Raw genomic sequence first — 16,312 nt, 5'->3', positions numbered from 1 at the left:
AATTGCTATGACACGCTTTTCAAAGACTTTTGAAATGACTTATTTACTTTTTTTACTATGGCCCCACAACATCTGCTAATGAGGTTATTGCATCAATTGCTATGAAACGCTTTTCAAAGACTTTTGAAATTACTCACTTACTTTTTTACTTGTAAATACGAATTGTAATTATTGCCTGGTTGAAACTGTAAATAAGCTGTTTAATTTTTTTTTTTTTTTTTCCCTCTGTAAAATAAGACATTGTATTGCTGTCCCTCTATACTATGTATCGTACTAACTCAACGCCTCTAGATGATTTTAGTCTATTAAGGACTTAACAGCCGTTTTACTTTTTTACTTGTAAATACGTCTTGTAATTATTTCCTGGTGAAAACTGTGTTATCTTTTAAAAATAAAATAAGCAATTTTTGACTCATACAATTGTGCTTTTTATTTATATGTAACCCCCGACTGTTGCGGCTAATCCCTGTACCGTCTCTATACAAATAAAAAATATATACAAATAAAAAAAATATATAAAAATATTATGTCTGGGGTGGGATTCGAACCCACGTGGACATACGTCCATTGGATCTTAAGTCCAACGCCTTAAACCACTCGGCCACCCTGACACTTGAGGGTTTAGCCTCTTAAAGCCGTATTCTGTCTGAATTTTAAAAAAAAAATGCTACGCCCTCTTTTCAACGTCATTTGAACTTTTCTGACATGCGCACTGCGTTATTTCAGAATAAACATGTCCAGACGTGCCCCAGTATGAAAAAAAACATGTTCGGGCATGCCCCAAAAGCCTATAAACATGCCCGGACATGCCCCGCGTATGTATACGCCCCCTCCAATCTACGTCAACAGTACGCACCAATCACAAAAAAGAATAAAAAAATGCACATCATAATAAAAAATGGAGTCTGGGGGATGTCAACCGCGGTTTTTTGGCTTAGGAGGCGTCAACTGCGTTTTTTTGGCGTAGGGGGCGTCAACCGCGGTTTTTTGGCGCAGGGGGCGGCAACCTAAAAATGCGCAGGGGGCGGGGCCGGATACGGATGGGGCGGGACCGGATACGGAAGGGGCGGGACATAGGGCGGGTTTAAGGCCAAAAGGGGGCGGGGCTTAGGGGAAAAGTGGGCGTGGTACCTGTCAAAAAAAGTTTGACATAATGTATGCCTCCCTACTACTCACATGATCCGCATGCATCTGTAGTGATTGAGATCCTTGGTAGTGCCAGTTACTTTGTAGCTTTTCCACAAGGCATCCCTGAACTGGTAGAGTGCTATAAGGTCAGGTGTAACCCATGGAAGGTTGGCCCCCCGTACCCTTATTTTGCGTAGTGGAGCATGGGTATCGCAGAGTTTTAAGAACTCGGTTTGGAAATAGTCGAGCGCAGAATCGGGGTCGGGAATTAAATCGATTCTGTGCCATGGGCAGTTGGTAAGGTCATCCAGAAACTGTTGTGGGTTAAAGTTTTTAAATGTTCTAGTGAGGAGAACTTTAGGGCTTGAATGGGGCGGTTTAATTTTCTTTACACAGTACACTATTGCATGGTCACTGAAAATATCAGGAAGGATGCCAGAGGATTGGATTCTGCTGGGGTTTGAGGAGAGAATCCAGTCTAGCAAGGAATGGTTATGCGATTTCAGGTTTATCCGTGTGGGTTGGGAAATGAGTTGTGATAGGTTAAGTGACTTGAGTTTTATCTGGATTTTGTGATTTTTAGGGTCAAGCCAATTGAAGTTGAAATCCCCAAGAACTAGCAGCTCACTCTTCTCATTCAGAGAGGAAATGGAGCCAAGAAATTGGGTTATATCAGTCAAGGATTGTAGAGGGGCTTTAGGGGGGCGGTAGATGGCAGCAAGCAAGATGGGCTTAGAAAAGGGGAGGCAGATTTTGCCAACTAGAGTTTCAAAAGAGGGTGGACTTGGTGGGCAATTTAACAGTGTAAATTGTAAGGTGTCTGCAATATAAAATAACACCCCTCCTCCTCTCTTTGACCTATCTCTCCTAAAAATGGAGTATCCCTGAAGGCGATATTTGCATCTGGGGTTTTAGGGGATAGCCATGTTTCTGTAAGAATGATGGCTTTGGGTTTATGCATAAGGCACCATGCCCTTAGTTCATCCAGTTTGGGCAGCAGGCTCCGGATGTTTATATGGGCGACAGATAGCCCTTTTTGGAATTTAAAGGTGGAATTCTCAGGGGCATGGGACAGAGCTAAAATGGGGGGACCTGGGTTAGGTTCAATATCACCTGCTAAAGAGAGTAATAGTATGAGTAGAAATTTGGGTAGTTGTTTGCAAGTTGTAGATTTGTGATGTTTGCCATTTGAGTGAGCAGTGGTTGGTGTGCTGGTTTTTAGAGTTCTCCACCAACATTCAGTAGATAGTGAAAGGCTTTTGAGTAGTCCAGGGTGTATGGTGATGTTGGGTGTGGGCCAGGATGGAGGAGTTTGTAGTGGATAGAGGGAGTAACATCTCCATGAGACCAGGAGAAAGAAAAAAATTAAAATACATAGCAGGTTCATGTTGCCAGAGGTAGGCAGTGCTGCAAGGAGCTGTTGTGAGCAGAGTGAGTGTGAGCAGACTAACAGCAGGTGTGTGCCTGTTCCTTGTCAAATGTTTAGCTGTATTGCAATGCTAGAGTCAGTTCAGGGTTTCAGTGTATTGTGCAGTCAGTTTTGGGAGAGACTGCAGTAAAGAAGTTGTAAAGGGGTGGGGGGTTGAAATATGCAGGTGTGAAGATTGAGATAATGTGAGTGGCTATCATCACCTCCATTTTGGCCTAAACCACCATTTTCTGAGTGTTTGCTATATGGATGTATATTTGTCTCATTCGTGAATGAATGAATGAACTGTGAATGTTTGAATCTGCAGAGTATCGCTCCTAGATATAACTAACCCTTTTTAATTCCTACAAGGCAGGCAAGAATTGAAATAGCATTCGTAAGCGATTAGACATTCCTGCTGATCTGAGTTCTTTCTTATCTGACAGCCACAACATACATACAGGGCTGAACACAGTAACTCCCTTATGTCACAGGGTTGGGAGGCCCACATTATGGTAAATTATCGATAAGAATATAGCAATGTAAAGCATATTTAGGCATCAACAAAATGTATTTTTTGTATGTCATCATATCATCATTTATCTATAAGCCAGCCCCCTTAAGGGGTGTATTACTCATTTTGAAATGTATAAAAATGTGATACTAAGCAATATGTTTTCAGAGGCTTGAGTTCTTTCTGAATTCTTGTCTCCCAATTGTGCCTTGGTACAGATAAACTCATGTGTTACTTTGAACCCTGTATTTGACTCATTGATCTTATTTCTAAGCTTTCACAGATGGCGCATCCTTGAATAGGGACCCAATATCTCGGGACCAGGAAACCCAGACGGAGAAACTGCCTACATTACTCAAACGTGCACACTTGGAATAAGGTATGGCTTTATCCTTTTTAACAAAAAAAGCCGTTAGATTAAAGTTTGAGTAATCTGTAGACAGTTTGTTCTTTATGGGCAACCTACCTGAGTGACGGGACACCCTGTATCACGTGAGTTTATCAATATTATACTGATCAGGTATTGTTATTGTTGTTTTTGTATTATTGCCATAAACTCAGGTTATACCGTGTGCCGCTAAACGGCAGGGCCAAGTGAGGGCCCGGAAGGTATAATAATTAATAAGGTGTTAAGTCTCCTAGAACTTGGGGAGAGAACTATTGTTAAGGAACAGCAGGAAACTGTTTTTAAGGCCACTGTTCCTTAACTCTATATTCTACTTATATTATACCAAGGGTTGGGGCACCTTATTGGAACCCGATCGACTGGCGTTGATCGGGGATGGATCAGATAATAAGGTGGTAAGTCTCAAAAAACTTGTAAAGAGAAGATTTTGTTAAGGAGCAACAGGTGACTATTTTATTTTTTTAAGACCACTGCTCCTTAGCTCTATATTCTACCAAGTAGTGGGCACCTTATTGGTACACGATCGACTGGCGTTGATCGTGTAATAGAGGAGAATTATGGGGAACCTACATTCTCAGTCGCCGGCGCAGGGTACGTCCCTTGAAATTATGTGTGGACTTTATGGCAATAAAATGTTTTAAAAATGGATATTTAGTGACGCAGAATATATTGAATAAGAAGGAAAGTGAAACATATCAGGCTCGGTTTTAAAAAAAACTGTAGCATTAGTGGACCCCCCTTTTTTCTGATCCCCTTTTCCTCTTCCCCCTTTTCTCACCCTTTTTCACTGAAAAGGAGTTGCATGTCTGTGAGGCACAGGAGTTGCATGTCTGTGAGGCACAGGAGTTGCATGTCTGTGAGACATGGAAGTTAATTAGTAACCTAGGAAGAAATGGCTTGAATTTAAGAATGTTAAAGTAGTTTTTTAGGAATTATTGCATTAATACTGCATGGAAAAAGAAGGGAACATCCTCTTTAAATGTTTTTTGTTTTTGTCTTAGAAAGCTCAGATAGTAACTAGTTTGATGGCATAATAATATACATGTCATGGAGTGAAGTGTTTGTGTGTCACTCTGATAGTTAATGTATGTATGCATGTATGAATGTCTTTATTCATATAGCGCCATTAGTGTACATAGCGCTTTACATTGTCACTTGTTGTACTAATCATAAAAATAACAAATAATCTCTTGTAAAAGGGTCATTTAAGTTTAAACCCTTTTGTCAAAGTGTATTAAGCCTGCTGCCATTTACAAGGCATGACAGTAGCATTTAAAATAAACCTAGGAAGTATTGTATGTTAAAGTCTGTTAGTGTAATATTTTAAAAGAGAATGAAAATTTGGCAGTTGTAAAAATAAGTCATTTCACCCTGACTCAAATATGAATTTGTATTTTTTTCACAGTAGCACATGTTTGTTCCTGGGCGTAGGAAATACTGTGTTACAATATTTAAATGAAGTTTTAAATTTAAATTTTATGTGCTGATTTAGAGGAGTCAGGACTAAAAGCAAGGTATATCTATAATGCAAAGTTTTAAAAAGTAAATGTTTATTTTTTATTTAAACAAAAAAAAAAGAGTCTGATCTTATGGAGTAAGGAAGCTTTATTAAGTTTTACTCTGGCCCACAAGATTAAGATCGTGTTGGAGTTTTGTAGAAAGAAGAATGAATGTTGATGGAAGATAAACTCAGAGAACGTGTGTATGTGTCTGTGTGGGTGTGTGTAAGAAAGATAAGGAATTATAAATATATAGTAAATAAAACAATAAGATTTATGTTTTATAAGAAGGGTTGCAAAGATGGTTTTGTGTTTGTTTTTGTGTTATCAAGGTTTTTCTGTTCAAACTTATAATAGGAAACTAACGGTTTGTTTTCTTAAATACACTGCTCGTCTGATTTTTGAACAGTAGTCATTTAAAAGAGGGAAGGTTAAAAGCAGCCAAGCGGGCTGGCCCCCCTCCTCCAGCTTAAGGAATGTACAAAGACCACGTTCCAGACATGAAAAGTTAACTAGAAACTGAGAGAAAAAAAAAAAAAGAAATGTTTAAAAGCAGCTTAGTTATAGTATGGGGAAAGAGAATGATATTGTAATGTATTTATTTTTGGGACTGAGTTTGCAGGGTCAAACAGGTCTGTTTTGGGTTTTTATCTTATTTTTTGTAAAGTTCATTTTGCTCTGTATCAGAGAAATGTGAAATTATGCTTTTTGTTTTTTGTATCTATTTTAGGATAAATACCTCATAGTTTATGAAATGCTTTAGATGGCATAGCCCCCATTATGTAGGAATTATTACAAGGGGTTATAATCCCCACATGCAGTATCCAAATTACCTCTACGCAGAAACCAGTAAACACATTTAAATTCTATTTGTTTTAATTAGGAGATGTTTTTTAACGCTATTTGTAATAATTGTTTCATTAACAATACAATAATATTTAATATGTATTTCCGTATTTGAATAGTGTCAAAAGTATACTCAGTACTTCACAAAGCGTACAATATAAACGAGTAAGCATAAAATCAGATATGAAATAATTTTTCCTATAAAGTTAACTGCATATGTGATGTATTTTTATAACTTTTAACCATTACCTCTCCTTTCCCTCCAAAAGATGTCTTAATTTGAACCCTGATCTATAGCCTCTCATTTTAAAGAATGCAACTGTAGGCTATCTAGAATTTATTTTTTTAAAGCAGTAGCTATTGTCAAATTCATGATATATATATATATATATTTAAATCTCAAGCTGCTGATGTTTTAAGTGACCATCATTCTTTGTCGTATGTTGTTCACATGTCATAGGATTTGCATATGAACAAAAGAGAGGATAATTTATATGATTTTCCATAACACACCTGTCTATATGCGGACTCTGCCTATTTTGTTAATTGCAACATTACCTTGTGTGTGTTGTTTTGTTATTTATCCTTGAATATTCCTTGCCGATATGACTCCATTCATATTGTGTTGTGTTTTGGTGCTGTCTACTCATTGCTACACATAGCAACATGTTATTTCATGAATATTCATGTAGAGAGGGATATACCCCTCCTCTTTACATTTTCTCCTCTTTACATTTTCCAGCATAACTATTGGATAGCTTTATTTTGAGTCTGTTTGGGAACTAAGAATTAATGTGATGAGCTGCTACTATGCAGTGTTTTGTGGTGAAGCTAATTAGCATTGTTAGTATATTATGGTCACTGGCCCCTCATGTTCTGATAGGGCTTTGTGTTCATATTAGAATTTTTGTTTACCGTATACTGTCCGTTTCGTTCACATGGGGACTCTTATTTATGATTTATTAGTTGTCATTTTTATGCATTTTGTAAGTTTTTAGCTTGTAAAAAAGTTGTATACGTTTTAGTTGTGTTAAAGTTAAGTTTATGTGGATATTTCCCATTTGGTCTGTAATAAATTTGATATTAGTGGTATTAGTTATTTAACTGGTACTTTATGTATATTTTACAGTTTACAATGAGTGCAAGCTTTAGGGACTTTTAGTGACAACCTCTTGCCACTTATCAGTGTTCTCTTACGATACTTTCCTATGCACCTTTGATTTCTTTCTTTTGTAATTGGTGAGCAAGGTATTTTTTGTGTTTATTTTATACGCGGATGCCAAGATAGTGGTGAAAAACAAAAAAATTTGTGCTGATACTAAATTATAGTGGCTAAAAGCGCTCTCCTTGTGCTTTTATTAATGAAATGTTTAAGTCTCTCCAAACTTAGGTGCAGCTTATACAGTCTACCAAGGAGAATACAAAGCAGCATCATCGCAAGAAAAAAGTGCCGGCACCACCGTAAACAGTTAACAAAGACAAAGAATCATCAAGCCAGCGTTTTTTTACCAACTGTTAGTGTTTCTAGGCACAATAATCCTAGAACATTTAACCACCAAGGAATTAAGACTTCAGGCAAGGCCCGGTCTTAAACAAACAATTTGCTTTTTCTGAACTCAATATTATCAAGGCCCGGACTTAAATGAACAATTTGTTTTTTCAGGACTCCATATTATTTTTATGCTTTAGAGTGTGTTTTTAAGATGTATGCCCCGCTAGGCAAGATCAGCCTACACCATCCAGATGATGATAAGGGATGATCAGTTTTGAAATATTTGTAATGTTCATTGTTTTATGGTCACATTATTTTGCAGACAATCACACAATCTTACACTAATGCCGAATTTAAAATGATGAAATGTTAATTTGAATTTGTTTACAGGAAACTTTTCTAAACCGAATTCCACTGGTAAATGAGGTTCCTGTAGGTGGAAATTACACTGGGAACAACAAACAATTTATGGGCCAGGTGTCTCCACCAACTAATGAAACTTGTATGAAAATGTATTTACAGCCCTGAACTAAAAATTTACAGGGAGGATGTGGCCTTAATTTTTCAGTTTTAATTAAGATAGTAAAAAGTGCTTGCACAAATTCTAGTTTACCTAGGGGAGTGTATTGGATTTGTGGAAAATAGGCCTACAGAGTATTACCATGTGGTTGGACAGGGTCCTGCTATCTAGGTACAGTTGTACCTGCCTTTACAATGACCCACTGGCAGGATCAGGAATAGCAGAGCCACTTCCAACGCACAGGGGTTGAAAAGTAGTCTATGGAAAGAACAATTTTGGGCTAGCTTATTTCCTAATGTAGGAGTTGAGTTGCTATATGACAGGCTCAATGTACTTACGGATGTACTGGATGATGTTCTCAATCATACAACTACATTCATTAATTTACTTAATCAAGAACAGGTACAGATTAGATTAATGGCCCTACAGAATAGAATGGCTCTGGACTATATTTTAGCGTGTGTGCCCGAGTTAAAGAGCAATGTTATGTTATTTAGAGATCAAAGTGGTAAGATTGAGCATGAGGTAGAGAAGATCGCAGAGATACAGGAGAGATTAAGGAAAGGTGGAGATAAGAGGTGTTTTGTTAGGAATTACCATGTTGGTTGGGTTTTCTAGAAGCGAAACTGATGGATGGATTTGTCTGTGTGTTTGCAGTTCTGATTGTTTTGTATGTCTGTGTCATGTGCAGTAAATCCATACTGCAAAGGTGTGTAACACCCTCTACCCAGGCCATGCCACTGATCACAGACGACACTACGGAAGATGCAATCTCAGAAGGAAAAGTCAGTCCTCCTCAATGGAATACAGATGAAGATGATGGCAGAAAGACCAACCTGGCTGAGATGATAGCCAGCAGCTCTGTGAGTTTTCAGAACTATCGGAGCCATGCAAATTGGGGCCCTCCAGGCCAGTGCAACGCTTCTGAGTTTTATCTGAATTATCCTTAAAAGACTATGTTTTCAAGAATAAAAAGAGAGGACTGTGAAGATTGAGATAATGTGAGTGGCTATCATCACCTCCATTTTGGCCTAAACCACCATTTTCTGAGTGTTTGCTATATGGATGTATATTTGTCTCATTCGTGAATGAATGAATGAACTGTGAATGTTTGAATCTGCAGAGTATCGCTCCTAGATATAACTAACCCTTTTTAATTCCTACAAGGCAGGCAAGAATTGAAATAGCATTCGTAAGCGATTAGACATTCCTGCTGATCTGAGTTCTTTCTTATCTGACAGCCACAACATACACACAGGGCTGAACACAGTAACTCCCTTATGTCACAGGGTTGGGAGGCCCACATTATGGTAAATTATCGATAAGAATATAGCAATGTAAAGCATATTTAGGCATCAACAAAATGTATTTTTTGTATGTCATCATATCATCATTTATCTATAAGCCAGCCCCCTTAAGGGGTGTATTACTCATTTTGAAATGTATAAAAATGTGATACTAAGCAATATGTTTTCAGAGGCTTGAGTTCTTTCTGAATTCTTGTCTCCCAATTGTGCCTTGGTACAGATAAACTCATGTGTTACTTTGAACCCTGTATTTGACTCATTGATCTTATTTCTAAGCTTTCACACAGGTTAGTAAGCATGGGATCATAGTGTGATCTGAATAGCTTAGTGTTTGTTGTCTTGAGTAAAAGAGTTTGCAGAAAGAAGCAGTAACCAGTCACTTCTAGTCAAACTGTAGTCTAACTATATTTATCACTTAAAATGATCACTTTAAATGCCTCACTGTCTAATGCCTAATGCAGTTCCTGCAAAGATGCAGGAAAGGTGTTGGTATTATACAGATAAAAGCAGTCACATGATCCTCCCCCTCCCCAATCAATCAGCTTGTTCCATTTGGTCAATTAACAGCACAGAGTTAAGAGGGGAAAAAAAACAAAAAACTTTTTACATTCAAACATACTAACTTATATATCAATTCAACAAGGCCAGATTCAGTCTTTTACACAGGGTTTCAGCATCAGGAACATACCTGTGAAGAGAATGCAATTAGATCCATGTCATATCAGCTGAGGTTATTGGTCTTGCATGAAGAAAGTGAGTAAATTAACTATATATATATTTATATATTAACTGTAGTCTAACTGTATTTATCACTTAAAAACCCCACTTTAAATGCCTCACTGTCTAATGCCTAATGCAGTTCCCGCACAGCGATGTCGCGGCAGTGCTATCCCCAGAGTCACGGCTTCTTGCCTTTTCAGCCGTGGTTCTGGAGACGGCAGGTCGTGCTTCATCTGTAAAGGTGCCGTGAAGCAGAACCCTCCATGGGCGCCATTCTTCCCCCATGTTCTCTACTGTCTCCTTATTTTCCTGCCGGAAAAAAAAATGTGGCAGACCATTAGTAGAATAAACTCTTTAATGGACACTCATTCTACATTTTAGTTTAAAGCTAAAAATAAATAAACTGTCTTTATCTGCAAAGGAATGGCACATTTTTATTGGGGTGCATTTTAACAAGACTATATATGCTGATGACAGCCAAATATTTTAATTGTTTCATTTATTTGCGAGCGGCATTTAAATGACTAGAATGCAGATATCCAGGTTCTGGACACAATTGAGGTCAACATTGGTCAAAAGGGACCATGGAAAAGATCCTGCTAAAGTCACGTCATCGTGCTAAAGGGATTACTACTTCTAATTGCCTTGGAATTATTTGACATGACACTGGAGGGACAAACGTCCCAGAAGGAATTCCCTCTTTGCTGTAAGAAGATAATAAAAGGAATAATGAAGATAAACAGTGTGACTTATACAGTGTGCCACAGACGTGGAGCCTGCTCAACACGGGCGGCCATTTGAAATGAAAATCTCAGAAAGCCACCCAGATATTTTCACAGAGAGCCACTTTCTGTCGTCATCTTCCACTGTTCCTTCTCTGACACTGAGGAACATCACAGGGCCCTGCCCAAGTCTCTGTGAGAAGATGTGCAGCAGGGAGGATAAAGTTGCTGAACGTTTGGGGTCATGATACAATTCGCTGATGGGTTGCCTCCAAACTCAAGGTCATCCCCAAAGGTAACCCTGATATAGAGAGAATCCAACGACGACATCCTTCTTGTGAAGAAGTCTTTCGTCCTCACTGAGACCTTCCTTCTGTTTCCAAAAATATTGACATTGCTGATCATCCCGCGCTTTACAAATAAACGTTATAATAATAATTAGTATTATCTATAATCCTCTATAAATGCTGACAGCTGTAGAACGCCTGAACTTGTGGTAAGTTGGATACCGTTCCTTCATGTATTAATCACTGCCCATTAACTTTGCAAACAAAATGGTGTTTTTGGTCCACCTCCTAAAATTGTGCAATTTGGCACAAGAATCATATTTTAAAAAGTAATAACATTAGAAAGATACTAATAACTTTATTTCATGTTGCTTTTCTCTCCCAATCAGGCTCAAAGTGCTTCCAAATTACAGTATGGCATGTGGTACGCAGCACATAGATATGTTACAGACACAATCCCTGTCCCACAGAGCTTACACTCTATGTTTCTGGTGACTGCTGCATATGGAGATAAAGTGACTTGCCCAAAGTCACAAGTAGCCGACACCAGGAATTGAACCTGCTCCCCTGCTTCATACTCAGTGTCATTGTTATCAGAGTCAATGTCTTTACTCACTAGGAGGATCACATCATTTTAAACCTTCAATGGGTTTTTAAATTGTGGGATCTTATCTTTTTTTGACCATTACTGGTGACTGTGATTTTTTTTTTATAGAAATGTACGTTTCAGTTGCAGCTGGCTTCAGTTTTTTTTGTGATTTACCCTCCGAAGCAAATACAGATTTGGAGAAGGCTTCTCCAAAGAAGCAACCCGAATTTCTTTCCCATGGCTGAGCATAACGAAACATACTTATATCTGTAAGTAACTGCTCATCACTTTCGTATCTTGTATAGTTAAGGACTCCTTAGTCTGTGCTGTGAATTAAAACGGGGTCCATTAATATCAAACCATTATTTAACATTGTATACAGATGTAGCAGACTTTGTTGTTCCTGCTGATAAGACAACATATCATGTTATACCACAGCATATTATAGTTTCCATAGGTTTTAATGGCAGAATTGATAGGAGTTAATATCACAGGGTATCCCACCCTAACTCATTGGCGCAATCATCTTGGGTACATCTTTCTGCCTTGTAACACTGTATTGAATGCAATGTGTGTCAAAGAGAAGCTACTCTCTCCATAAAACACTTGGAACTATGATCATATTGTGATGGAATTTGGCGCCCGAAGCAGGAGCCTTTCTCCTTCATAAGTTCTAAAGACAGAAGAGTTGTCAATAAAAGTGCAATTGAATAAGGATGTGTCCCGGGACACTAAATAAATGAAAATTAAACACTGGGTGTATGCCAAATTGAATTGCATTGAGAAAGCAAACAGTGCTACAACAATGCTGTACTTGGGACCGTGCGAGCAAAGTGTATATACAATAACCAACTGAGCAGGGTGGGGAGGCAGGGAAGAGGGGGAAGGAATCGGAATGACACAAAGGAATTAGGGAAACCTAATTCCTAAACCCATACAGTATGATGAAATGATAGATTTTTGGCCATAGCTAGACCCACTTACTTAATGTAGTGAGACACCTGATGCATGGATATGCAGGCCCACCAACATTTTGCACCTACAAATAAGTACCACTGTTGTTCTTCTGCTCATGCTGGGATGATGTTTTTGCAGGGGAAAATGTAGAAGATAAATGGTTAGTCTTTAAAACATTGTTAGAAAAGCACACTTATCAGTGTATACCCTTGGGTAATAAGTATAAAAGAAATAAAGAAAACAATACAGACCGGCGCCTTAAAGTCCAAATGGGAGATATAAAAGTTCAATGGATGATTGGAATGACCAATGGATGTTGATCTGGTCCAGTGGACAGCAAGTTCCTCAGCAGCAGAAATGTTATGACATGCAGGGGAGACAAGAGGATAAGATCATAGTGTAACACAGTATGGTTATGACAAAAAGCACATAGACATAGACAAACAGACACATACAACACTAAACAATAGGCTGACTATTAATAAAGATATTTTAATAAACACAATAAAATGCAGGTGACTGGTGACGAGCAGGTCTAGGATCCAGTGTATAGAAACTGGAATCCTACTTACAGCAGGTCCCTAGGAAAGGCGCAGGTGAGGGTAGTATAACTCTCTGACGGATGGTGTTGGTGGACGCGTGCCACGTGTAGATGCCTGCCGGAGCTTCCTTGGATGGCTGCCGATGATGGCTGGACTGCTTGGAAGGTCTGCTCCTCTGCCAGTACTGCTGCTAAATGGTTCTCAATGGCCCAATGCGTTTCGTGCGCATGCGCACTTCTTCAGGGGATCGATCCCCTGAAGAAGTGCGCATGCGCACGAAACGTGTTGGGCCATTGAGAACCATTTAGCAGCAGTACTGGCAGAGGAGCAGACCTTCCAAGCAGTCCCTGGAGCCGCATTGTATAGGAGTTGGTATCGGCAGTGATATCTGGTGTTTCATCCCGCCTGTTGTGACGCACTTCCGGGCGCCAACGAAGGACGTCGCGTGTAGTAGAAGGAAGCGTCGCCATCATCGGCAGCCATCCAAGGAAGCTCCGGCAGGCATCTACACGTGGCACGCGTCCACCAACACCATCCGTCAGAGAGTTATACTACCCTCACCTGCGCCTTTCCTAGGGACCTGCTGTAAGTAGGATTCCAGTTTCTATACACTGGATCCTAGACCTGCTAGTCACCAGTCACCTGCATTTTATTGTGTTTATTAAAATATCTTTATTAATAGTCAGCCTATTGTTTAGTGTTGTATGTGTCTGTTTGTCTATGTCTATGTGCTTTTTGTCATAAGCATACTGTGTTACACTATGATCTTATCCTCTTGTCTCCCCTGCATGTCATAACATTTCTGCTGCTGAGGAACTTGCTGTCCACTGGACCAGATCAACATCCATTGGTCATTCCAATCATCCATTGAACTTTTATATCTCCCATTTGGACTTTAAGGTGCCGGTCTGTATTGTTTTCCTTTTCCCAGTAAAAGCCATGGCTGCCTCCGGAGGGGTGGTCCAGTAAAAGCCATGGCTGCCGGTGCAGGGGTGGTCCAGTAAAAGCCCCAAATGATGTACCTAATCCCCAAAAGTTCACCTTGCACATTTATTTATTTTTTATAAGACATTTTAACCATAATGTACCATAGGCTGTCTGTTTCCACCTGTCAATTTTTTCCCTCTGATCAGAAATATGTTAAATTGTGGGTTTTAATATATATATATATATATATATATATATATATATATATATATATATATATATATATATATATATATATATATATATATATATTCTATATATCTATATATATATATATATATATCTATATATATATATATATATATATATATATATATAATATATATATATATATATTTTAGACCATTCACACATTGTGGCACCTCGGGCTTCAAACAGCCTTGTTTGAGAAGCTCAGGGTAAGACAGTCTCTCTTATAAAGTGTCTCTGAAATCCCTGAAATCTGTGTTGCCTGGTGAAGTGAAGCAATTAACAGTGGGAGTTGTCATGTAAACACTCTACTGCAGGCTTTTGGCCTATGTCGATATAAAGGAAAAGAAAAACGAACATGATAAACAGATAAAAAAAATACCAATCGGCTTTTTAAGGCCTCACATAGAGTCCACTTACCAGACAGGTCGTTTTGGGGGGTTGGCCATTGCACCTTCACAGTATGTCATGTCCTCTTTGATGGATCCTTGAAGACTTTGGCAAACGTATCTTCTTCTAGGACAATTGAGAAAGTGAATGGCTTTTCTTAGACAAACTCTTATTAAATGAAGACGGTAATTATCTGTGATTAGGCAAAATAGTTTACAAACTTATCATGTTCTTAAGAAGTATGAATAACCCAAGCACACCAGAAACATTAACGTATCTCTACTGCCGACATGTTTCGCCCCAAACATGGAATGACACAGTATGGAAAGATTAATGGGTCAATGGTGCCCTGATGGTTGGAGAGTTAGTTGTTTCTTGCGTTGCTGTTTACCCTGTTTCTATACTGTATCCCTCCATAATACACCAAAAGGGGACAATGAAGCCTTCTACAGCTGTATGAATGTACACGAAATGACTACTTGTTTCCAAGATTGATGTGTCATGACGTTAAAGTAAGACCCTTTTCCTTTGATACATTACAGGCAGAGAGTATCAGGAGTCCCTTCTCTTCCAGTAATGGACCTGGGAAACTGGACAATGATCTCCGAATTCTTTCTTGTGGGATTTGAAAGTCGTCACCTTCTCAAGATCCCGCTCTTCATATTCTTCTCAATTGTTTTCCTTGCCACCCTACTTGGAAATCTTGTCATCATAGCCATCGTGTTCAGTGGTCGCCAACTTCAATCTCCCATGTATTTCTTCCTCTGCAACCTGTCCTTAGCCGACATCTTTCTAATCACTATTACTGTTCCTAACATGCTTCATGTCATAATTGAAGAAGGGAGCAGAATATCAGTTCCCGGGTGCATAACCCAATTCTACTTTTTTAGCGGGTCAACTATTACTGAGTGCTTCCTTCTTGGAGTGATGTCTTATGATCGATATCTGGCCATCTGTAATCCATTGCGTTATGCCTCCATTATGGTCCTGCGACTTTGCGTCCATATGGTTGTTTGGTCATGGCTTTTGGGTTATATGCTTCCATTAATTTCAGCTATTTCTATATCAGTGTTAATATTTTGTGGCCCTTCTGTCATTGACCATTTCTTTTGTGACCTTTCTCCTCTTCTGAAGCTCTCTTGCTCAGACACCTCCACAGTGGAACTGGAACTCCTTGTGTTCTCCACCCCTATTTTTATCTTCCCGTGTGTGTTCATCATTGTGACGTACGTCTGTATCTTCATCACCATCTTCAGCATCTCCTCCACCACTGGCAGGCAGAAAGCCTTCTCCACCTGCAGCTCCCACCTGACTGTTGTAGGAACATTTTATGGGACATTGATTGCTAAATACATGATTCCAGCCCACGGTCAGTCACTGAATGTCAACAAGTTCATATCCCTTCTGCATGCTGTATTCACTCCATTGTTGAACCCTTTAATATACAGTCTGAGGAATCAAGATATCAAGGCGGAATTGGGAAGACTTATTAACAGGAGCAAATAGAGTAATAGACATATATTTTAAGCAATGAGAAAATACTATGTTTGTAAATTAAAACACAAGGGTCCATGGTCATCAGAATGTTATGTTTCTGACATTCTGCAGCTGATTTGGCTAACAAAGAGTTATAGGAATTACTAAAGGTAATTTTTGCTGTTGACATTAGAAAAGAGGTACTTAAGATGGGATATGATACTATTTAAAAAATATATGCCGGGTGAATACAAAGGACTTTGACCCCAATGTCCATGCAAATGAAATAGGGCCTCCCCTTGAGATTGGAGGAGAGGAGATTTCTCCCACAGT

At 38.9% G+C, this 16,312-nt stretch overlaps 1 protein-coding gene and 1 non-coding gene across 2 annotated transcripts; one reads left to right on the top strand and one right to left on the bottom strand.

Moving 5' to 3' along the window:
- Positions 1–527: 527 nt before the first annotated feature.
- On the bottom strand, positions 528–611 carry TRNAL-UAA (transfer RNA leucine (anticodon UAA)). Its single transcript has one exon. It is a non-coding gene; the product is annotated as a tRNA-Leu (tRNA).
- Positions 612–11,646: 11,035 nt separating this feature from the next.
- LOC142471161 (olfactory receptor 2A7-like) lies at positions 11,647–16,009 on the top strand. Its single transcript, XM_075577950.1, has 2 exons — positions 11,647–11,707; positions 15,046–16,009. The coding sequence occupies exons 1-2, from the start codon at positions 11,676–11,678 to the stop codon at positions 16,007–16,009; spliced, it is 996 nt and encodes a 331-aa protein (XP_075434065.1). The 5' UTR covers positions 11,647–11,675.
- Positions 16,010–16,312: the final 303 nt, after the last annotated feature.

This window comes from Ascaphus truei, chromosome 20, assembly GCF_040206685.1.
Source record: "Ascaphus truei isolate aAscTru1 chromosome 20, aAscTru1.hap1, whole genome shotgun sequence".
NCBI lineage: Eukaryota > Metazoa > Chordata > Amphibia > Anura > Ascaphidae > Ascaphus > Ascaphus truei.
This window is presented reverse-complemented; position numbering and strand designations above follow the sequence as displayed.

What these genes read in the sequence shown, in the direction of transcription:
- LOC142471161 (XM_075577950.1), top strand. Translation starts at nt 11,676, where the DNA reads ATGGCTGAGCATAACGAAACATACTTATATCT. An exon ending in AACGAAACATACTTATATCT is followed by an intron (nt 11,708 to 15,045) that starts GTAAGTAACTGC and finishes GATACATTACAG; the next exon opens with GCAGAGAGTATCAGGAGTCC.